Consider the following 25,750-nt stretch of genomic DNA (forward strand, 5'->3'; position numbering starts at 1 on the left):
TCTAAAAAAATAGTTTTTTGCTTGCTATTGTTGGTATAGCAAATTTCACATTATGAAGTACTGAAAATTCTTGAGAGAGAGAGAGAGTTAAGAACAGGCTGCTGACATAAAGAAAATGAAAAAAGTGGTTCTTGTTGGAGATCCGAATAGCAAAGAGGAAATGAATCCCACCAGGCATATAGGAGCATTTGGGGAAAATTTGGGAAAAAGGGCAAAGCTAATGATAATGGTAAATACTTACTGGACTTCTTCTCGGCACATGGACTAGTTATTACTAACACCATGTTTCAGCATAAAGATGTGCACAAATTTATATGGAGAGAAGACACAAGAAATAAAAAAGCCTCATTGACTATGTCATTGTTGATAGTGATATCATCATGCTGGTTCAGGGTACAAGAGTGTACAAAGGATTTGAAATTGGAAGTGACCATTACTTAGTACTAAGGAGGATAAAAAAGGATATCATATTGAAAAGAACAGTATATAAAAAAGTTTTAAAGAGAATTAAAGTTGAGAAGCTTTTACAGGTAAATTGTAGACCTCACTATAGAAACATTATTGAAGAAAAAAATTAAACAAATTGTAATCAATAACCAAACCTTGGATTTTCAGTGGTAAACTCGAAAGAAGACATTCACTGATTCAGCTAAGGTGGTATGTGGTGTAGTCTGCAAGCATAGAAAAATAAGAACACCATAGTGGACACAAGAAGTTAAAGAAGCAGTTCTGGAAAAGAAGAAAACATGCCAAAAGCTCCTAGCAAATAAGTCGCCAGATACCTTAAAAGAATACAGAGAAAAACATAAGAAAGCTAAGTTGTGTGTAAAAGTAGTCAAAAAAAAAGTCATGGGAAGACTTTGGTAAGAGTATGGAAAATAAATATCAGGAACGTGGTAAAATATTCTGGTGGCTATTGAAGAAGCTTAGAAATGGAGGAAAAAGTACTGTAAAAGGCATCAAAGATTTTAAAGGTGGCATGAAAACTGAAGATAAGGATATCCTAGCTGTCTGGAGTAATTACTTTGAAAGACAGTTAAACAAACCAAGCAGTGACAGAAATGTACTAGAAAATTTTCAAGAGGAACATAAAGAGGAGTACATACTTGAGGTAGAAAAAATTGAGCTTATTTGCTAATGCATGCTATCTCATCATCTCTTCCATCCCCTGGTTTATAGAAGCATCCAACTATATAATTTGTTCTGTTGGTCTCTATCTCAAACCAGATTGCCTCAAATGTGCTATTGTCACTGGCCTACAGTTGACCTTCAACTCTCTTTGGTTGTAGTTCATCAGCTATCATCAGTAACACTCCTACCCCCCATTCTTTTCTCTCTATCTTCCTTGAACACACTATACCCTTCGCATTCTACCTCACTAACTATATCATCTTCGGTCAGCCATGTCTGACTAATGCCAATAACCTTTGGCCAAAATGAACTAACCAATGCCTAAAACTCCTTCCCCCTTGTTCCAAACGCTCCTGGCATTACTTGTACATGAAGTGCGAAAGCCCCTTAGGCCCACCATTATCCTGATGTTCATTCTAACTATCCCATTCTGGTTTGTTACTAATGGTAGTAACTTAGGCATTTTATGCACATTCTTTGACTCAACTGCCTTGTTGATATCTGCATATCCACTAAACAGCTTCCCCTCCCTGCCTAAAAGTTTAGTGTCCCTGATGATTTTGCACATCCACTTTTGTTTTGTTCAACAATACTTTTTCCAGACTCGGAACACTGAATTGATTCATATGCAAACCATCCTTCTATAAGTCATTTTGTCCACCGAACTCACTCCACACATCCACAAACTCCACATTATTCCTCCTGCATAACCTTCACATTGAATCATTCACTATTATTGTCCTCCTTCTCAGCTGTACTCTGTCATGCCATGGCAACAGACGGCAATATCGCTATGATAACTATTATATAGATATAATAATTAAGATGGCAATATCGCTATCTTAACTTTTTCACTCTTTTCTTTTACTGCTTCCAGTAATACTTTCATGTCCTCCCTCATGCCATACTTTTCTCCCTTGAAATCATTCATTCCAGCCAAAATGATGAACTCTTTTGCTTTATCCTTTAGAACTCTAATAGCCTCACTTACATCATTTACTTTTGCACTCGGGAAGCACGATCTCTCACCAATCATACCTCTTATGATAGAATCACATACAAGACTCAGTCCTTGATTTTTCCTTCTCTCTTAGTCAAGCATTCATTTATCTTTTCTTGCACTGCTTTCTTTCTGATATCTGCTGACCCACTTGCCAGATGCTTCTGTATTTGTTCCAGCTCTCTCTTTGTCCTATGTATCACTCTGCATAACTGAGCTATCTCCCTCCCATAAGTTTGCTACTCCTGTACTCACTAAATTGGCCCTTGAGGTGGAGTGAACAGGTGGCATCAATTACAGAATCGCATTAAAAATTAAGATATTATGAAGGAACTTGATATTGTTAACATTCAAGAATATGTGAGTTGAGCTAATATAAGGTGATATGGTCACAAACAGAATGGGAGAGGAAAGGCTAGGAAAATGTGTTTGATGCCAAGATGTCAGGGGAAAATACCCAGAGGATGACTAACATCTAGGTGCAGTTATGCATCCAGAAGTGTAAGATCTGACAATATTAGTGCTGATAAGTGATAAACTGATTGGAGGAAAATTGTTAACAGAACATAGTTACAGTGTAAACTTAATGGTGTATGTACTGTCAGAGAATCCTGTATAACTCTTGAAGGTACTTATCAGGAAATTGATAGTAATAATGAGATATTGGGGGAGAGCAAGTATAAAGTCTGGGGAGTTTCTTTTACAGAACAATGATTTCCATTGTGCTTATGAAACTATTTCACCATGGTGACCAATATGCAATATCAGTGTGATGGGGAGCAAAATGCAGTTTTATTATGTTTATTCTAATGTTTATGTTGCATTCATTAACCCTGCGGTCGAAAAAATTGCAGCATAGGTCACGTCTATCTGAGAGATACATTCATTACTAGTATGTGCTAAAATGCGATAAAACTTAAAAAAAAAAAAAAAAACACTACAAATATAATACATGATGGTTTATTTATTTTCACTTACAATCTAGAAATTATTGAACAAAGTAAAAAAGAAAAAAAACAATAACTAAACCAATGCTATACTGACATCGGAGTTCATGGTATCTCTCAGATACAATTTACTATCAAATATCACTTTCGCAGTTGACTCTATCATTCTCATCATCGGACTCAAATAAAAAAAATCACTGAATCTCTTCAACATCTGACGATTATCTAATCGATATATTTTTTCAGCCATTTTCAATGGTAAATAAAAAATAAAAAAAACTAAACCAATACTATACTGACATTCGAGGTTGCAGTATCTCTCAGATACAATTTACTATGGAATATCACACACCTTTACATAACACATGTTAACCCAAAACTGACCGCATAAACAGTGTGGAATATCACTCATAATATATGCATCCATAGCTATTCATGACCTCCAAGCAATACACTGGATATGTGTAAGAATATTATATTAAACAATTTGCTGGTATCTGTCAGATCAGCTGCGACCTCTGCAGGGTTAAATTCACAAAATGTAAATTATTAAATATATCATTTTCTTTCTTTAAATTCAAAAGTTGGCTTCCTTTGAAAATGTAAATTATGATTTTGATTTATATTTTCTTCCCTTCTTCTTTAGAATTGAAGGGCCAGACACAACTGGAAAAGAAAAATCTGTTGTCTCTCAGGACTGTGAGTTAGTAACACTGATGACTGTTGTCAAGGGTCGATTTGAAGTGACCACAGCGAATATGTATTTTTATGATTTATCTCCTATAAGAGAGGAAGGTATGTAACAAATTTACTTTTTGTGTTTATCACATGTAAATTTTATAACAGCACACACAGAAATTATGAACAGAAACAGCACACACACACACACACACACACACACACACACACACACACACACACACACACACACACAGTATGCTATTGAGCAATAGTATACTGTGTTTTTCTGACCTGAATCAATCCAAAATAGATAGTCTTTCCCAATTTTCTCCATTGCACACCAACAGTCATAGATGAGAGTAAAGACTAAATATATTAGTTATGCTGTTAAATAGCAAAAATTTGAAAGTTGGCAAATACAGAGTGAGTACTAAAATAGGCCATTAAAAAAATAAGAGAATGGAAAGGTAAGTCTTAGAACTAGTTGTGAAAATGTTTTCACTTGGTTTCCTTTCTTTTAGTGTTCACGGTGATCAGCATTCATTTTAGAAATTATGGACTTTACAACCATGTTATAAATAACTATTTTAATTTCCTGATGTTTCGACCTTCATATGAAGGTCATCATCTGGAGTATGTACAAATATATAAGGACAAGCTGAGTTACATTTCACACAGTAAGCTAAAGAAACAATGATTTGATCACCGGTAATTCTACTGGCATCACCTCTAGTGGAAAAAAAAAAATACAGATAAAATTAAAAATTAATTAATTATTTAGAAACTACATCAAAACTAAATTCTATTTAAGATAACATGAGAGAAACATTCTTTCATATAGATAGTTTTCTTACAGTAACAATGATGTCCTATTTTTGACATTAAAATTGTTATATTAGATTTAGGATTATCTACAGTCCATTTATAGTTAACTCTTAGGGAGAAAGGTTCTGTGGGTAGATTATGTCTTCCATGTACTAAAATTTTTCGACCATCATTATTGTTCAGATTGGGGTGGTTGATAAGAATTTCACAGGCTTCCTTAAATTTGCATTCATGCCATGTTTTGGTATGATGTAAACAACTGATGCTTTTCCAGTCAATTCTATGTAAAGTGTTCAGGGCATGATCTTCACCATAGTTATTATATTTAATGTGTCGTTTATGTTCCTTTTGTCTGATAGGAATTATGCATCCTATTTCCCCTATATATATGGTAGATTACAGGTGCAATAAATACAATATACTCCAGGGTGGGCCAGCAGAGGGAGTGGGTGTTTGAATGAGTTGAGTAAGCTTTTTAATTTTGCAGGAGTTTACGGTATGATGGTTTTTAAAATCTCCAAGTTTTGGACAACATATGCCAGTCTGGTTGGCCAAGTGGTTAGCATATCCACTCTCCAGCCAAAAGGCTGAGGGTTTGAATCTCGTCTTGGGCATGGATGTTTGTGATTGTCTGTGAAAATACTAAAATACTAGTGGTGGTAGGCGGTAGTTGGTGGATTGAGTGGTGGAGACAAAGAGCTGTAGATTAGGTACCCTCCTTCGATGAATCTTTGTAATCCTTGGAGGTGTCACGTAATAATAATAATATATAGAACCATGACAACAGTACACACAGTGGCATAGCAAGGAGGGGGCGGTCCGCCCCAGGCAGCACTTTTTTGGGTCTCACCTGAGACACAATTTTATTTGTCAACATTCTTTTATTTATATTAACTTAGCAATTTTTATTACTTAATTAATAATTAGTTTTTAACAACTATACTTACAACTAAAATAAATAAAATATAACTATAACAAAACTGTTACATTTCCCTATCTTAAAAAATAAATTCTTAAAAATAAAACAATAAAATGCATGGCAAGGCGATTGCTTTATTGGTTTATTGCCTGTACTGTGGTAGCTGCTTCTCAGCAGCGGGCACTGCACATTCGGTACACATTTGCGGAAACGTATTTTTTATATTTTTTTCCTTCTTCTAATTTTGCTTATAACTAAGGCCATCGACAGGATTTTAGGGCCCTCAGTAATAATAATATCTGTGTTTCTCTGTTATAGCAGGGTTTTTGCTTAACCCTTTTGATGCGTTTATGCATTGCATTGCATAAAAATTAACAAACATGATTTCGTTTTTACCCTAAAAATGCTAAAATGCCTGATTCATCATTAGTTTTTTCTAATCTGTTACACATTTATATCATTTGGCTCGTTATCGAAACTGTTGAAAAAATATTTATTATATTCTTTATGTATGATTAGTCTTAGAGCAGGGGTGTACAACATGCCTACCAAACGTGGCACGCCAACGACTTTTTTCTGGCATGCAACCCAGGGCTCATCTTAAAAAAGAATTAAATAAATAAATAAAAAAATACATTTCAAACATCTTCGCTGACACATATTTTAACTTAATATAATACAATTTTATTAAGTACAGTGATACCAAATAAAAATGCAATAAATAATTAAATCCTACCAACACTGTTTCAGTAATAATAAGTAATAAGAAAATTATAAACAAACATTCTATTTCCAAGCCATCTATATCTCTGCGATACTGATGTGCAAGTTTTGCCCAGTTCAGTTGTTGCGTTATTCGTCAGGCATCCAGTGGCATGACTCCTTAACCATCATTTGATATATATTTTCATGTTTCGTAAAGAACGTATGCGTTTTCTAAAGTATATTTGTATTTGGATTTTATTAAATCATAAGTCATTAAAATATGGATTGGAAATATTTATTGTCAATTAATATGCTTAACTTATTAAATATAAAAGCAAATTTCCTTTACATTGCCATAAACATACCGTATTTACTTGAATATAATTCACACTTTTTTTCCCCAAAATTAAAGCTAAAAATCGTGGTGCGAGATATATGTGGGGATTTTCGGAAACTAAAGTTTTCAATTTTTTTTGTAAAATCCCCACATATATTGCAATTGCTATTTCCTGCCTAGAGAGTAGTTTCCTTGTGTGCATCCTATCCAAATAGCACCATCTGCTTTCTCATTATTTCAAGCAAAAATTACCAGTAATTTACAGGACTTGAGATATTTAATGAACAATCCTTCATGAATGACTGATGAACAAGCAGCTATGGTACTAGGCTAGTAAAGATATGTGCATATGATTGGTGCGGTATTAACAAAAGATCGCGCAAGTCAAAGATAAAAGTCAGCAGACAATTTTTGAATTGAAATGCTAATTCTCTTCAACCAAATTCAATACCTGAAAGTGCCATAACAATATTCACTATATATTTCTTAGCTTTAACACATTTACAAATTTTAACACTTTCTGTTGATTTTTTTGCTCTGCATTTGAGCTGGGGAGACAGACTCCCACACGTCTAGTTTTTAGTATTTGCCAGTGCAGCATATGGTTTTGCTTGAGGCTAAATAGCATATTTTCTTGGGAAGGGGACATGTGATTCATTAGTTAGTTAGTGCCATTTTTATCCCAGCTAATTGCACTATTTGTTGAGAAATATATTACACAGACTGCAAATGTTTGTACCTTATTCAGTGATGCAATAAAATGACTTGCTTTTACTTGTGTCTGCAGACATATTGGCTAGTAGGGAGAGCGCATGGTTTGCCGTGGGAAGTAGTCACTATCGCGCTGACGTGAACGTGATTAAATTTTTTTTTTTTTTCTGTGCGAGGTATACGCGAAACTTTTCAATTTCTCTTTTTGCAAAGTAAAATCAGGGGTGCGAGTTATACGCGAGGGCCAGTTATATTCCAGTAAATACGGTAAGTTATTTTTAAAGCTACCATGTGAAATGTATTATCAATATTCAGGATTATGAAGTGTTATCTGCACATGATCAGATTGCATGCATACCCTTCTCTTTCATTTGCACATGTATGTAGGTCAGCTTACAATTGTACTAATTTTTGGTTTGCTTAAACTTAGTTGGTATATGCAGAGAGTGATTACGATGAGATTGAGTCCAAATTATAATTTTTGTCAGTGTCTATATGTCTCTGTCCACATTTTTACACTCCATAATCCAATTTTCATTAAAGTTAAAAGCTGCATAAATAAAGCAATTATTTAATTGCTTCCTTATATTTATTTATTTATTTATTTGCCTTCCTGCTCTTTACAGATTGAGCAGAATGTCACAACCACCAGCAAAGAAACGTAGACATTCGAATGAAAAGGATATTAGACAATATAAAGAATACTGGACTGAAAAAATGTGGCATGATTAAGAAAGATATTAAAGCATTATGCATTTTATGTCCCGAATCAGTTGTTCGTAATACTTCTTCTGTAAAGAGACATTTTGAAACTATTCATAAGAAATTAAGTAACAAAAGTGAGCCAAGAACAAAGAGAATTAATTTCTCGTGAACTGAGCAAGCCAAAAAAAAAAATAGTCCGATACTTTGATGAAATTTATTTCAGGTAGGCCTAGTTCCAATTTAGTTGCTGCTAGTTTTGAGGTTTCAAAAGTTATTGCCAACATGGAAAACCACTCAGTGATGGGGAGTATATTAGGGAAGCATGGCTAGAATGTTCTCCATTCCTTTTTGACAATCTTTCAGAAAAGGTAAAAATTATTCAGCACATTAAAGAATTGTTTGAGTAGAAAAAAAATTAAGGATAAAACATGTAAGTTGGAAAGGAATACACCAGAGTAATTAACAAAAGATTTGGTTTCATGTAAGTTCTTTTCTATTTGTGTTGATGAGAGCAAAGACATTATATCATCAGCTAGGCTGGCAATCTTTGCTCGATTTTGTATGGATGACAAATTATGCAAAGAGATGATTAACCTTGTAACACTACCTGAGTGTACGTGGGGTTGAAATATGTAAAGCAGTTAGGAACGAATTATCTATTCGGCAAATTGATATTTCAAAAGTGGTATCCATCACAACAGATGGTGCACCCAGCATGATTGATAGGGAAGCAGATTTTGTAAATCTGTTTGCAAAACATGTTGATCATCCACTAATAGGTTTTCATTGCATCCTACATGAGGAGAATTCATGTGCAAATGCTGGCTTAAAGGAACTTTAAAAAGTGATGCAAACAGTAACCAAGGTTGTTAATTACATTTCTGCACTTGCTTTGAATTAAAGACAATTTCAGAATCTATTGAACGAAGTGGATTCAGTGTACAACGGACTAATAATGTACAACAATGTCCGTTGACTTATTCGAGGTCTTGTTCAGCAATGATTTGTTGAATGCGTGGATGAGATGAATCTCTTTTTGACTGATCAACAAATGTCTTATAAAGAAATGTATGACATCATGTGGGTTTGTAAACTGATGTTTATTACAGATTTTTGCGAACATTTAAATGACTTGAACCTCAAACTACAGGGCATGAAGTCATCTTCAAATAAACTTGCAGATGTTTTCGTGAATAAATATGGAAGATTTTGAAATGCAGTTGATTGATTTTCAAAGTAGCTGAATTTGGAGGCAGAAATTTGTTTTCAAAGTTGACTTGGAAAATATTGAAAAGGATCGATTAGAGACCGGAGTAACAGAAAGAGAAGTGCAGGAAAAGGGATACTAAGAACTTGGAATGCTATTCCCGAAACTTTTGTATGTTTAAACATTCTTGCAACAGCATTAATATCAATTTTTGCATCTACATATTCTTTTGAATCAATGTTCTCAGTGGTGAACTTTGTTAAGTCTTATAACAGGAGTAGCCTTACATATGAAACTAGTAATTCATGCATATTTCTAAAGGCTACAAAATATAAACCTTATATAAATTAATTGTCATTAGTGATGCAGCAGAAATTTCATTGATGCTAAATAAATAAAATATCCACTATTTTTCTTTCTCTAATTTTGATTGTTTGATGTTTTCTGCTAAAAATTGTAAAGATTAACTTCTGTTTAATATATTATGTAGGTAAAATAACAATTTATTTTGTTTGTAATTTTTATGTATTACTCGTAAGGGATTAAGAAGTAATACAATTATATCTTTAATTTTATTTTCTTTTATTGTGCTTTAGTCAAGCGAAATGATTATGAGATTGTGCACTACAATATATTGGGAAAACTTTAAAAAACTCATGTCTGATTGATCTCTATAAAAAAAAAAAATCAGAATTATTGTTGACTCTTTTGCTGATGTTAAAAATTGTGTCTTTAAATTGCCTTAAATGGCCTTATATGGCACCTAGATTACACTTAAGTGCAAATAAAAAAATATTCACGCTATCAACAGGATAGGACTTTTAAGAAAAAATTCTGTGATTAATTTTTACATTCATTCAATCTTTACAAGAATAATGTTTAATTTGCCAAATACTTCGGTCTGAATATTACAGACCATCTTCAGTGGCTACATAGGAATAGTTTTTAAAAAACAAAGTGAAATATGAACAATTGATCATTCATACATAGAACAAGCCGCGTGATGTCATATCGCTAAGTATTAGAAGAGTAAACATTTTAAAAAAAAACATAATTAAAGATATTAATTCAGAAATCATATAGTGATCTTAAATAACATTAGACTGGAAAAAAAAAAAATTTAATGTGTTATCCTGATTAAACTTTCCCAAATTTTTGATATAGATATACAGTCGTTTCGATTCAAGTTAGGATGTTGAAGTAAGGCCTCTACACTTTCTTTAAATAAACGTTCAAATTTGTAGCGACATCTGTGTAAGAGGAGAGTCTTGGACCAAAGGATGTTGTGGTTTGTTTCTAATCCCTGCTGAGCTAATCCAGATTTCTCAGGTTTGTTGTGTTGAATTGATGACTGATGCTCTTGAATTCCTTTTTCTATGGAACTAGTTTGTCCAAAGTAAGAAAGATTACAATGATAAGGAACTTGATATACACCAGGTAGAGACAAGGTTGAGCATTTATCTTTAGATGAAGGAAAATGGGTGGATAATTTATTAATAGGTGTATAAGTGGCTGTTAGATCATATTTCTTTAGAATTCTCAAAATTGGTTCTGAAATCTCGGAAATGTAAGGAATTGGAACTCGACATATTGAATCTTGGTCGTTCTGTGTTGGTTTGTAAGAATCAAAAAGTTGTTGTGTACTTTTTTCGGAGAAGCCATTTAGTTTCATGTGACGTTTGATAGTCGAAAGTTCCTTCTGTAATAAATGAGACGTTGACCAGTTAGTTTTGGCTCGTCGGATTAAACATTTTGTGACTCCTGTTTCTTGACAAGGGTGATGAGCAGATTCTTTGAGAATATAACGACCTGTGAAAGTTGGTTTTCTGTAAACTGTTGTTGTAAGAATACCAGAAGGTGAACAGATGAGAAGGACATCTAAAAAGGATAACTTGTTGTCTTTTTCAATTTCCATGGTAAACTTTATACGAGGATGTAAGAAATTGATACTGCTTAAAAAGGAAGGTAAGGAGTCTCTGTCGTGAGGCCATATAGCAAAGATGTCGTCTATATATCTAACCCAAAAGGATGGTTGAGGGAATATAGATGAGAACAGGACTTCTTCTAGATGTTCTAAATAAAAGTTTGAAAGAGCAGGAGAGAGTGGATTTCCCAAAGCTGTTCCTTCCACTTGGTTGTAAAATTTATTTTGACATAAGAAATATCCAGAGTGCATTACGAAATCAAATAGTTTTATAATATCTAAACCACAGATGTGATGTTCTTGTTCCTAAACAAATCAAGCCTTTCCAAGTTCCAGATAATTGGATCGTCAACGTATCTGGTCGGCCTTTAACTGATAATGAAACACTCATCCTCTCAAAAGGACATGATTTCTCTATTGTTCCAAAAAAAGATTCCATGTCTAGATTTTCTAGTTAATATCGAACGGAACCTCATTCATTTGTCAAGTGAAAAAACTAATGCTCTCCGTCTTGAAGTTGCTTCTTCGCTACTTAAAGCCAAGCTTCCTCCTTCAAACATATCTCCTTCTGAAAAGAAAGCTATACGTTCCTTAAGAACCAACAGTCACCTAATCATTACCAAAGCTGACAAGGGAAAAGCGACAGTAATTATGGACCCTTCAAACTATAGAAGAAAACTTTCCCTTTTACTTCGAGATCATTCAACATACCAGGAACTCAATTACGATCCAACCAACAGACAACTGAAGAAATTAAATTCCCTTCTAGATGAGGTCATAAGTTTAAATGTAGACACTATTGAAAGACAAAAAACTCATTTTGCAAGGCCTCCCAGGTTTTATGGTCTACCAAAAATACATAAGACAGATATTCCTCTTCACCCTATGGTGCATTGTATTGATTCTCCTACCTATCTCATAGCCAAATATCTATCTAAATTATTAAAGTCACACATTGGCAACTTACGCTCTTTTTTGAAAAATTCTTCTGATTTCTTAAATAAATTAAAAAACTTCTCTTTACAACCTACAGATGTTATGGTTGCCTTTGATATAGAATTTTTATATATAAATGTATCACTCAAAGAGACTTTGGAATTACTAGCTGACATCTTCCCACAAGATATTATAAAACTATTTGATTTCGTAATGCACTCTGGATATTTCTTATGTCGAAATAAATTTTACAACCAAGTGGAAGGAACAGCTATCCTTACTTTCCTTTTTTTAAGCAGTATCAATTCCTTACATCCTCGTATAAAGTTTACCATGGAAATTGAAAAAGACAACAAGTTATCTTTTTTAGATGTCCTTCTCATCTGTTCACCTTCTGGTTTTCTTACAACAACAGTTTACAGAAAACCAACTTTCACAGGTCGTTATATTCTCAAAGAATCTGCTCATCACCCTTGTCAAAAAACAGGAGTCACAAAATGTTTAATCCGACGAGCCAAAACTAACTGTTCAACGTCTCATTTATTACAGAAGGAACTTTCGACTATCAAACGTCACATGAAACTAAATGGCTTCTCCGGAAAGAGTACACAACATATTTTTGATTCTTACAAACCAACACAGAACGACCAAGATTCAATACGTTCAGTTCCAATTCCTTATATTTCCGGGATTTCAGAACCAATTTTGAGAATTCTAAAGAAATATGATCTAACGGCCACTTATACACCTATTAACAAATTATCCACCCATTTTCCTTCATCTAAAGATAAACGCTCGACCTTTTCTCTACCTGGTGTGTATCAAGTTCCTTGTAATTATAATATTTCTTACTTTGGACAAACTGGATGTACCATAGAAAAAAGAATTCAAGAACATCAGTTATCAATTCAACACAGCAAACCTGAAAAATCTGGATTAGCTCAGCATGGATTAGAAACAAACCACAACATCCTTTGGTCCAAGACTCTCCTCCTACACAGATGTCGCTACAAATTTGAACGTTTATTTAAAGAAAGTGTAGAGGCCTTACTTCAACGTCCTAACTTGAATCGTAATGACTGTATATCTCTATCAAAAATTTGGGAAAGTTTAATTCTGGATAACGCATTAATTTTTTTTTTTTTTTCAGTCTAATGTTATTTAAGATGATTATATGAATTTCTGAATTAATATCTTTAATTATGTTCTTTTTTTTTTAAATGTTTACTCTTCTAATACTTAACGATATGACTTCACGCGGCTCGTTCTATGTATGAATGATCAATTGTTCGTATTTCACTTTGTTTTTTAAAAACTATTCCTATGTAGCCACTAAAGATGATCTGTAATATTCAGACCAAAATATTTGGCAAATAAACATTATTCTTGTGCTAACGTGTATATATTTCTAATCATTATGTCACAAGTATCGTTAAAAAATCAATAATCACTCTTACAATATTCTTTGATTTTACCATTCTAGTGTGATTTTTGATTATTTGTAAAGGTCTTCTCAGTACTTAAAAGTCACCAAATAATAATATGATCCCTAAAATTTCGTACCAACAAAATTTTGGGGGACATACTGCTGCGCGTTTGGGAGTTCACAGCGAAAACATTAGCCAGTCTTACCAGCGGCGATGGTGACTAAGCATCAGATTGTCAGAAATGCTGTCTTTTTGATTTTTTTGGAGTATTTTTGGTGTGTCTTGAGAAGGGTGGCAAACTCAGGGACCGCCCTAGATGGCAAAAGCACTTGCTACGCCACTGAGTACACATCCTCTGGTTGTTCAAAAGCGCAAACTCCTCCAGTAGCCAGTTAGAGATAGCTGACCCAAGACTTCTACTTATTATAAACAGCATCTGGTGAAGAGCTTGCTGACAAGTGCTGCCATCTCTTGGTCCATAACACTACATTTGTTCGTTGGCATAGTGTGAGTTCTACAGTCAATTTTCAAAAACACTCCTGTAGTTGGTAACTAGAATTGAACCTACATTTTTTTTTGGGTGGCCTCATGCTGTGGGTGCAAACACCACTTCAACTGTGTTACACAGGCTCTCATTTTAACATTATTAAAGCGTTGTTTCTCAAATGGTAGTTGACTCCATACATCTATTATAATGAATAATATTCTTGCTTTGATTCTCTGCTCAAGCATCAGTTAACAAATCAGCGGGTATCTGAGGAAAGCAATATCAGATTGTGTCCCCCATGGTTAGGAGGTCAAACAAGGCAGGCATTAGATGGATGAGCAGTAGCATCAAGCTTGAACTGCAAAAAAAGAAAATGTTATGGAGAATTTACAAGGAGAAAGGCGATCAGGACACTCATGAGCAGTACAAGGCTCAAGCTAGGAAGGTTACCAGCATAGTAAGAAAAGCTAAATCAGATTATGAGAAGACCTTAGCCAAAGAGATCAAGGGTAATCCCAAAGAGTTCTTCTGCTATGTGGCAAGTAAGAGGAAGAATGACTTCGGAAGGATAACCTTAGTGGGTGCTGATGGTATTGAGGTGACAAAATCAGATGTAATAGTCGAGTTACTGAGTGATCACTTTTCAAAAGTCTATCACCCAAGTGAGGATATCTCTATACCTACAGCAATACCTAATGTGAGAATTGAAGCTAAAGAATCAGAGGTATTAAATATATTGCAAAACTTAAATGCAAACACTGCGGTAGGCTTAGATGGAATATCAGCTCGGGTGTTGCGTGAATGTGCAAATGAATTGTCAACCCCTCTCACCTGGATATTTAACTTAAGTTTGAACTCTGGTATGGTCCCTAGGGAGTGGAAGTTAGGCAAAGTGGTTCCTTTGCATAAGGGTGGCTCTAAAACTGCAGTATTGAATTACAGACCAATCACCATCTCAGGAGTAGTGGTAAAAGTATTGGAAAAGTTGGTTAAAGACAAAATTCAAGAATGGGTGGATCAGGATATGATACTCTATAGAGGCCAACATGGTTTTGTTAAAGGTAGATCCTGCCTTAGCAATCTATTAACTATTCATTATAGAATAACATCTGAGTTGGACAAGGGAACTGGCTACACAGTGGTACTTCTGGATTTTGCTAAGGCTTTTGACAGGATACCCTATAGAACACTGTTACGCAAATTGGAGCAGATGGGAATGGATATTAAATTGGTGATATGGATAGGAGAATGGCTCAGGGAGAGATACCATAAGGTGGTGTATGGAGGAGCCGAGTCCAGAATGAGGCAGGTGACCAGTGGTGTGCCTCAGGGCTCTGTGCTTGGGCCAATGTTGTTTAATTTGTATATAAATGATATAGGAAACGGCTTAAAGGGAGATGTTCAGTTGTTTGCTGATGATGCAAAGTTGTGTAGTGCAATAAAAAATCAAGCTGATGTTGAAAGTTTGCAGGAGGATTTAAATAAGCTGGTAAAATGGGCAAAAGAAAATGGATGTCAGTTCAATGTGGAAAAGTGTAAAGTCATGCATTTTGGGATTAAAAGATTACCAGCTGTGTACTACATCGATGGAAAGGTACTCCAAGAGATTGATGAGGCTAGGGACTTAGGGGTATTGGTAGATAGGGAGATGAAGTTCAGAGGACACATTGCTAAGGTGTCCAAGATTGCACATAGGATTACTTGGTTGTTGAGGAACACACTGACATCCAGAGATAAAGAGGTTATTATTCCCCTTTATAAAGCATTGATACTTCCACATTTGGATTACTGTGCTCAGGTCTGGTCACCTGGATTCCTTGGGGATGAGGAGGCTGTGGAGAGGGTTCAGAGAAGAGTGACCAAGTTGGTGAGTGATATAAAAAATGCTCCCTACATTGATAGATTGAGAGCTTGTGGATTGCAGAGATTGGTTGATAGGCGAAGAAGAGGGGATATGATAGAAACATTCAAATTACTAAAAGGTTTTTATAGGATTGATGCAGGGGAAATGTTTCAGCTGTGTGATAGTGATGGAAGAACAAGAGGTCATCTCTGGAAATTAAAGAAGAGTGTGGTTAACAAAGGTGTCAGAACAAGGTTTTTTGCCTGGAGGGTGGTGAATGAGTGGAATTCATTGCCTGACTTAGTTGTGAGCTCTTCGTCTGTAAATGAATTCAAGAAGAGATATGACAGATATTGTTTTGCTAGTTTGGGTCTCCCGCGATGAGTCTACTGACTCCATGGAGATACCTGTAATAATAATAATAATAACAAAGCCTATGCACAAAATGTCTTCACAACCAGTTTACTTGTATACAGAGACTGCTGTTGGATCCTACTTCGTCTTAATCTATACCTTGGATCCGACATGTCATTTACTGTGATTTTCTTAAACAAAATAGAAGGTTGCTAGTTGATTTCTAATTCAAATATAAAGAAAATTTATATTTAAAGACTGCGCCACTTTATATCTGAATTAGTTCTAGAATTGAAGATAAACCAACTCACAACTATCTCTCCTTTTAGGTGTCAATATTATATATACTGGCCGAGTATATTTAATTTACTTAATTTTCCCACTTTGATTTGAATATTTTATGAATGGTGCAGTAAAAGAGATTCAGGCAAAATACAACCTTTCATTAACAAAAACAAACATTTAATTTTAAAATCATAGATATTACACTTAACTTCAAATCAGTAATTAAGATGTCACAATCACTTCAGCTTTTCCGATAAGTACAATCAAACTCTGACAAGATAAATCTGTTATCTCTATATCACAGTCTTTTCATAGTTCCTTAAGTTCCAAATACAATAAAATTTACAGTAATACCTCTTCATAAACAGACACTTTTGATCTTACGCTTCTTTTAACTCTCCGCGATAGTTACTGTTAACATCAGGGAATTCTAAGATGAAACTCACACACTTCTCTGAACAGAAATTTGGAATAATCTTACCGTTAATCTTCTTCCTTCATCAACATACACACAAACACTTTTTATAACTGTAAACACTTTTAACAATAAACAGTACTCATTAAAATAAATCTTCTAGCATTAACTGAATTAATTTACGGGCACAACACATATAATCAGATGTTCTTGTATGAAGCACTACTGATTACTCTTGAATTAGGGCAATACACAATAATCCTTTGACTTGGGGTTTTATATGTACAGATGTTCATTCCTCCGACATTCAAATAATTCTTTAGGCACTATAATTCTAAACACCGCTATCATTAAACATAACCCTCTTGCCTCTATTTATTCTCTAGTTACTTCTTATTATGCTTCACGTTTCAGTGTGTCCTTGAAAGGTCGGCCCTGAAAATAAATCTCAACTAAAATATCGCTAGTCATTCAGTAGTCACTCAGCTATCTTCCGTTGCTTTATTTGTTATTCAGAAACTTATTAGCTAACTGTTTCTCAACTTGTAGACTTTATTTAGTTGCTTGAGTGACTTGCCGACTCGCTGTTATCGCACTGTGATTGCCGAATGCCCGATTCCAACCTAATGCCAATCCTTCTCTCTCTAATAAATCTCTAATCTCCTAATTAATTAATAATTCCAGCGTTCGTCGCTTATATATCAGTTTTTCCCCCCTAAATTGCTCACGTCGTTTCTTTCTTAAACTCTTTTCAATAAACCTCACGTGGTGTTCCAAAACGTGCTCGCTCACTTACATACGTTTCCATGACAACCAAAACAAAACATAATAAAATTGAGCTATTACATAACGTTAAACTTCTACAAACAGGAATAAATAGACAATATTTACATTTCAATAAATGCGCAGTTAAAATATTGAATATAAATTCATATAATATTAACATAGTGATAAATAAAATAGCTTAATAATATTTAATACAGTCTTTTCATTATTAATGCATATAGCTGTGATTATATAATTAGATATTAGACAAAATTAAAGTAGTTATATGAATATTAAAATGTAAAATAAGTTGTTTACATTAAATAATATTTACACAAGTCTTGCTTGGTATATGGTATATTATGTTAAATGTGAATGAAAAAAAAAAAATATATATATATAAAACAATTTCATTCACAGTTTAACACTGCTAACTTCACAGTATTTCTATTCCACCATTTGATAATTATCTGAACTTTATGATCACAAGTGCTTCTCTGTTGAGCACATCATTCACATGATCTACAGTCTCACTCCAGAGACAGCTTCAAAAATGGTTTCATTTGATGAGAATCCACTTCTCAAAAAAATTGTAGCAAGGATGTCACTTAAAGAGAAACCATCAGACATCCCTACAGAAAAAATGGATGTTTCAATATCCACTGAAAGCAACTTGAACTTACTCAGTGATGTATTGGACTTTTTTTTTCCAGAGGAAGAGATGGACACTGGTCATCCAGAAATATTTATATCAGAAATATAAACTGGACAAGAGTAAGTCATCAACCTCTGGGAAATCAGGCAGGTCTACAAAATCTAAACAATAAAAAAATTTTAACAGTGGTGTTAAATTCTGATTGAAAGAGAAATTATTCCATAATTAATTCATTCAGATTTAACAAGTAACGAAGCTAATAATTGTGCATCAGAGAACAGAAAACGAATTATAAATTACCGATAATGTTTATAACTTAAGTATGTTTCTTTATCCTTTATACTCTTGTTGGTCATTGTTAAATTTACCAGAAGTTAAAAATATGTGAACCTAGTGTTAATGTGTAAGTATCTGAGTCATTTTGCAAGCAAGATAATCGGATTAAGCATTGAAGACCCGAGGCGAACACGTGCGCAAGAGTCGAGTTATGCACGGAAGTTTCCAGCGCAGATGCTAGGAGAAGTGGTGGCACCGGATGCTCGAGGAGTTAGGTGCCAAGTGCAAGAAAGGAGGGGAGACTGTGACATAGGAAGGTGAAGAGTGCGCCTTGGATATATAGAGCATGGCAGTGCCAGCTCAGGATTTTTTTCTCTTCGTTCTACAGGATGGAGCTCCGGAATTCCTGAGGAAGGTTGCAGGAGCACGTGGACATATCATTGGACAAGTAGTTCAGTGAGCACAGACCTTGGCCCTGCAGAAGGTACAGCACAGACCGACAAGTCATGTCGAACCACTTGATCCGATAGCGGCAAGCTAGAGTAGCTTACTTCGAAGGAGGCGAATCGTGTCCAAGCCCACCAGTTGATTCTTTCAGATGAAATCAAGCAAACGCATGGTCAACAAGATGAAGGCACTCCAAAGACAAATGAGGAGAAGGCCAAGTATTTCTACGGTCCCTGGTAATGTTAAACTTTGTTCTATTATGCATTTGTACTAAGAGGGATAATTCGTGGTACGTGCAAGGAACTTTCTAGTTGTTCAAGTTTCATTAAATGAAAGGACTCTAGGGCTTAAACAAGAAGAAAAAGGGGGAACCGTATGCTCTAAGAAAAAGGATTGTGTAGGAATATGTTAATGCTTTATGGTGTACTTAGTCTGTTAATTCATTAGTCTCTAGAAATGTTGATTACTGATTGGAATGTTTAGCTACTAGTTGAAGCTCTAATCTAGTTTCATTTGAGATTTTGAGGCGTGTTATAAAATGTTAAGAGAGAAAGAAAGTATTTTTAACTTGGGTATAGTTATGTTAAAGATACCAAGTAATTTTAAACCTGGTTTTACTCCATTTTTTCCAGACAAAATGTCAAGTTTGCGCCTGCAATATATGCAAGACTAGCTGATCCCACAGGTAGTGCAAGACCAAGGCAACTTGTGGTAGAAGTGGAGCAAGCTCTGATCACTAATCTGATCAGAGCGATCAGAACTTGCTCCACTTCTACCACGAGTTGCCTTGGTCTTGCACTACCTATGGGACCAGCTAGTCTTGCATATATTGCAGGCACAAACTTGACATTTTGTCTGTTTGCTTACTTGGAAAAAATGGAGTAAAACCAGGTTTAAAATTACTTGGTATCTTTAACATAACTATACCCAAGTTAAAAATACTTTCTACATCTATATCTCCTTCTGAGATTTTTATTTAATAAGGTTATAACACCTAATGGTAACTCGTTTTGGTAAAATACTTACAAGCTCTGCATTACTAAATCTTGGTATTTCTAGCCTGGCTCCCACTGATGAGATCTCAATAAAGGTCGAAACCGGTCTGGGTAGTGGCCCCTTGCCTTTAATACAAAACATCATACATCCCCTTCTTGGAGATGTGTTTCGGCATTAAGGGTAAATATTAAGATTAGTGATCAGAGCTTGCTCCACTTCTACCACGAGTTGCCTTGGTCTTGCACTACCTGTGGGATCAGCTAGTCTTGCATATATTGCAGGCGAAAACTTGACATTTTGTCTGTTTGCTTACTTGAAAAAAATGGAGTAAAACCAGGTTTAAAATTACTTGGTATCTTTAACATGTTAAGAGAGAGAGAGAGAGTTTGTATCACTTAATTAATTGAACTGAAGGATAGTTGTGATTCTAAGCTAGTAATTGTTATCTGTAATATATCTGATATGATGAATAAATGTCTTTCTTTTTTATTAATCTAACAACTTGCCTGATTTTGATCTCTTTGCACCGCTCATAAAAGTCAGAACCAGTGTGGGTGTTAAGACATAAGAACAGCTATGACTGCAATGAAATATAAGTTTTGTAAGATTTAAGTACTTAACGAACTTATCAAGGAATTAGTTAATAGTGTACATTTCTGAGTGTTAATTCTCTGATTATTGAGTTATTCTCTTGTCTAGAATTTAGGGTTGTGCAGCTTCATGATATAAATTTTTCCTAAATCCGAGAAGGGATTAGCACCAGAAACAAAACAAGGGAATTGGCGCTACCCAAAGGCAATCCCTTTGTCTTCCATACTTTGCACACTCTTCATTAGATTAATTGGCAGCCTAGAGTTGAAAGTGTGACTGCATGCGATTACTAACGTTAATATAAGCAAGTAGAAATTTATAAAAACAAGAGTAAGAAAATATTACAATGGCGCAGTCGGTAGGATTTGATTTACGTGTATTTAAAATAAGAGAATAAGTGAATCAAAGTGAACAGGTTATAGGTTAAGATCAGGCAAGTTTGATATTAAGAGTTTTAAAATATAAATTTTGTAAAGAAGAGAGAAAAGATATTGTTAACTGATATACCATTATGGCTCAACCATCTAGTTCAGAAATGGACAATGGCGAGTTCTTTAGAACAATAAATCCACAGCAAGTCTTCCCGCAATTTTCTGGGGAGGAGCCCGATGACGTATTGGCATTTTTCACCTACGTCGAGGAACTAAGAAAAATTAGAAATTGGACTGACTTTCAGTTGCTCATTTTGCTTAAAAGTAAACTAATAGGCAAAGCGAGTAACTTCCTATATTCCTCCCAGATATTAAAAGAAACCCTAAATTACTCATTAATATAAGCAAGTAGAAATTTATAAAAACAAGAGTAAGAAAATATTACAGTTGAACTGTCATGGCTTTTGCCAGAATATTGATGATATCAAGCACCTGCTGCTGAAACACAAACCTTTATTTTGTTTCTGTCTGCAGGAAACTTATTTACTGAAGGTAGGATTCCCACTGAGAATCCTACCTTCAGTAATATCGCTCTTATATGCAAGGGCAGAACTGGAGGTGGTTCTGCACGTGGTGGAGTAGCTATTCTCGTGGACAGTCATATCCTTTTCCATCATGTTCAGCTTAATACTGCTCTGGAAGCAGATCCCCATAGATTCTTATATATGGGGTTTCTTATCATGGTGTGCTCAATATATTTACCACCAGGCTCTAAATTAAATGAAATGAAACTCAATAATCTCATAATGCAACTGGCTCAGCGCATGCTCCTAATGGTGACTTTAATGGGCATAAGACTCTGTGGGATAGTGCTAACACAAGTAAATGAGGTCCTATCATTGAACAAATTGCTTGATAAACATGACTATGAATAATGGAGTAAATATCTTCTTCCATATGCCTACTTGCAATTATTCTGCAGTCGATCTTAAAATCTGCTCCTCTGCCATTTTGCCACTGCTCATATGTGATGTTAATTAAAACATATATGGAAGTGACCATTTTCCTGTTATTAGCACTATGTCTTCACAGGAACCATGTCCTCATGCACAGATGCCCATGTGGAAAATGGACTAAGCTGACTGGGATACATTTTCCCATCTTGCAAAATTTAATGCTGAAGCAGTCAGCCAAACATCTATTAATGAAACAATGAAATATGTGACATGGGTTTTTCCAGATTGTATTGTCCTTGAAAAAAAAAAAAAAAAAACATCAAGATAGAGCATGAGATATATTTTGTATATATCCTACCACATCACATTTAATAGCATTTAAGCATGGTAAGGCTAAAGCACATTAGGTGAGATGTCAGAGTCAAAAACAAACCTGGATTAAATTTACATCATCAATTAATCAAACAACCAGTGCAAAAATTGTATGGAATAAAATCCTGAAGATGAAAGGTAGGTAGATAGAGCACACCATTTGTCTACCTTGGAACATAATGGATGTATTCATATTGAAGAATTTATGGCAACAAAAACATACGTGTTAGATAAATTACTTTAACTTATAATTAAAAAAATAACACTCTATTATTATTTTTATGGTTAATATAGCCTACTTTCGTTTAGAAGTGCCCCTTTTTTTTATTATGTCATTGGTTTTTTACTCAAATCTTAGGGCATTACTGATGTGTTATAAAACTAATATACGAAGAATGATATAGGAGGAAAATTCAGACATACCTTTTTTGGATGTTGTTGCTATCTCCTTATCCCGACGATATGCATTCATCTGCTGTTAAGCTATTAAAGGAAGGGGCTTTTGGGAAAGTGGGGGTAAAGTAATGTGGAGGAATTATTTGAAAAAATCCAGGTTTTTTATATGTATGATATTATTATTAACGGTGGGTAGAGAGCATTTGGGAGGGGAGGGTGAGAGAAGGATCTGAAAATATTTTTTAGATAGAAACTATTTTTTGGGGAAGAGAAAGGATTGGTGGTAAAAGGTCAGGGGTGGAAGTAACAAGATGCGAGCCGTTTTGACAGTGTGTCATCTTTGGAACTCGTGGGGGAAGTGGAGGCTATGTCATGTCGGCTTGGTGTTTCTGTATTTGGTGTGTTTGTGTTATCTCCTATTGGTCAGAGTTGTGACCTAATTTTTATGTTATGGTGAAGCTTCCAACTCTCGGAGATTATGTAGGGATAACACTCGATGTTTCGACCTCTGTATTGAATTCATCATCAGGAAAACAAACATATGCACAGGACACAAGCTACATGACACTAAACAAAAAGTAAGATAAATCTAAATGCTTTGTTAATCGTTTACGCTAGCCTGACCTCTGGTGAAAAATAAATAAATAAATAAACAAATAAATAAAAATTATACATAAATATAAATTAACAAAATAAAATAATTTTTATACATAATAGTCTCATCATATCATCTGTATATCATTATACATAAGTATAATGATATACAGATGATATGATGTATATCATTATACATAAGTATAATGATCTACATTGATATACAGATCATTATACATAAGTATAATGACATACAGATAATAAAAAAACTAAATAAATAAAAATAAGAGCTTTATAGTGGAACTACAGTTATGAACAAATTAATCCGAACACTCACATTTTAAAGAAAAATTTTAATTCTGCAAGAAAATAAGTACAAAAATGAAGCTCCAACTTTGCCTAATGATTTATATGTACTCCTCTGTTTTTAATAAGTTTATTAAGTTGCTTAGGCATGGACTCTACCAATGTAGAACACATTTTGCTTATTTCTATATTTCAAAACCATTCTAGACTCTTGAACAAAATTAACACCTAATGATATAAACTTAATCAAGCTAATAATCTCGGCAAACTTCTTCACGTTCAACAACAACATGTATATTCAAATTTTCAGACTCCCCATGGGCCAAAACATCAGCGAACAATTAGCAGAATTATTCCTAGCACACATAGAATCGCTCCTACCCCACCTTTCCTTCCCTCCCTCTTCCCCTGGCATCACCTTTTATGGCAGATATGTGGACAATATTCTATGCATTGAAGAACCAACACACATCACCACCCTACAAACATTCCCTTAACAGTTACAGCAACAGACTAAAATTCACCATAGAAACCAAACAGAACAAATCTATCAATTTCTTAAATTTGACATTAATCAGAAAAAACAACAAAATAGCCACGAAAATATACCACAAGACCACGCATATTGGCAATTACCTCCATTTCTACTCATACCATCCATATTCAGTTAAAAAATCGGTCATCCTTTCACAATTCATTTCATAAATGCTTACAAGTTTTCAACTAACCATAATTATCTCAACACAGAAATAAAAAAACAAACACAGATTTTTTAAAATTGCAACTATCCCACACAACTAATAAATTATGCAAACAGGACAGCAAAAACCTCAAAACAACCCAACAACTAAAACAAACTTCCCAACACAAAAAGTTATCAAACTGCCATACATCCAGAACACATGCAAAACCTACAAATACATTTTCAAACATACAGACTACAAATTAGTATTCACCACAACCAAAAATTGACAAACCTTCTGAAACCCACTAAATCTCACACACACACACACACACAAAGAAATATTAGAACACCACAACGTAGTCTACAAATTTCCTTGCCAAAAAGACTGTGATATCACCTACACAGGTTCTACCATCAGATCTTTATAGGCAAGACTACAAGAACACTTCTGTGACTGTAACATCCCTATTCTAGAACATTTAAACACTAAAAAACACAACATCAAAAAGTGAAATAGAATACAAAGTACAGGAAAAACAGAAAAAAAAGTTCACCCCCTTAAAACAGAAACATACCCCTCAAATCGACAAGGCTATCATAATAGACAGACAAGACAATCAAACAATGCTTAGAATATCGGAAACGATAGCCATAAAATGTGATGAGAACTCATTCAACATCCACCGACCCTACATAATTTTCGAGTGTTGGAAGTTCCACAACATAAAAATTAAGTCACAACTCCGACCAATAGGTGATACCACGAACACTTTGAAGGCAGTAACACCAAGCCAACATGACATGGCATCCTTCATCCATGAGTTCAGACGACAACGACCCACATGGTTGAAGCAGCTCGCACCCCGTCAACCCTATCCCTGGTCCCCTTTTCCCATAAACCCTTCCCCTTCCTCTAAAAAAAGTTTCTAATTTCAGTCCCCTTTTTCATCTTTTTCCCACCCTACAAAAAAGCGCTTTTCCCGCACTTAAATATAATATATGTTTATATTATATATATATATATATATATATATATATATAAAAAAAACCTGGGTTTTTTCAAATTAATTCTCCCAACCTCCCCCACTCCCCTTTCAACACCATAACAACAGAAGTATGCACACCGCAGAAAGAAGACAGGCAATAACATCCAAGAAAAGGTATGTGCAAATTTTCTTCTATTATGCTACATATATTTGTCTCTAAAAATACATCTGCAATGCCCTAAGAATTCTTGAGTAAAATGCCAATGACATTAAAAAAGGGCCACTCCTAAACAGAAGCAGGCAAAATAGCTGTAAAAATAATAGTTTTTAAGAGTAGTAACATGGGAGTTTTCCCAGAAAAAATACCTATATATTTTTCAGTATTTCAGATCTAATTTCTGATGCTAAAATATCAATCAACTCTCATTATTCTTTCTGAGGTATAATGTGCATTTTTACCAACGTTAAGATGTTCTAAGTAGGAACAGCCCATAGCCTTGCAATGCTCAAGCAAT

At 34.6% G+C, this 25,750-nt stretch overlaps 1 protein-coding gene across 1 annotated transcript in view; it reads left to right on the forward strand.

Annotated features, from left to right (window-relative positions):
• LOC150109672 (neurobeachin-like protein 1) overlaps positions 1 to 25,750 on the forward strand; it is a 1,254,229-nt gene that overhangs the window by 925,755 nt on the left and 302,724 nt on the right. The window contains exon 42 of the mRNA XM_090413954.1: positions 3,725 to 3,873. Coding sequence (XP_090270080.1) covers positions 3,725 to 3,873 — 149 coding nt within the window. The remainder of the gene's footprint in view (positions 1 to 3,724; positions 3,874 to 25,750) is intronic.

The sequence above is a fragment of the Typopeltis vanoorti genome, chromosome 2 (assembly GCF_054136105.1).
Source record: "Typopeltis vanoorti isolate ZY-2024b chromosome 2, IOZ_Tvanoo_1.0, whole genome shotgun sequence".
Lineage (NCBI taxonomy): Eukaryota > Metazoa > Arthropoda > Arachnida > Uropygi > Thelyphonidae > Typopeltis > Typopeltis vanoorti.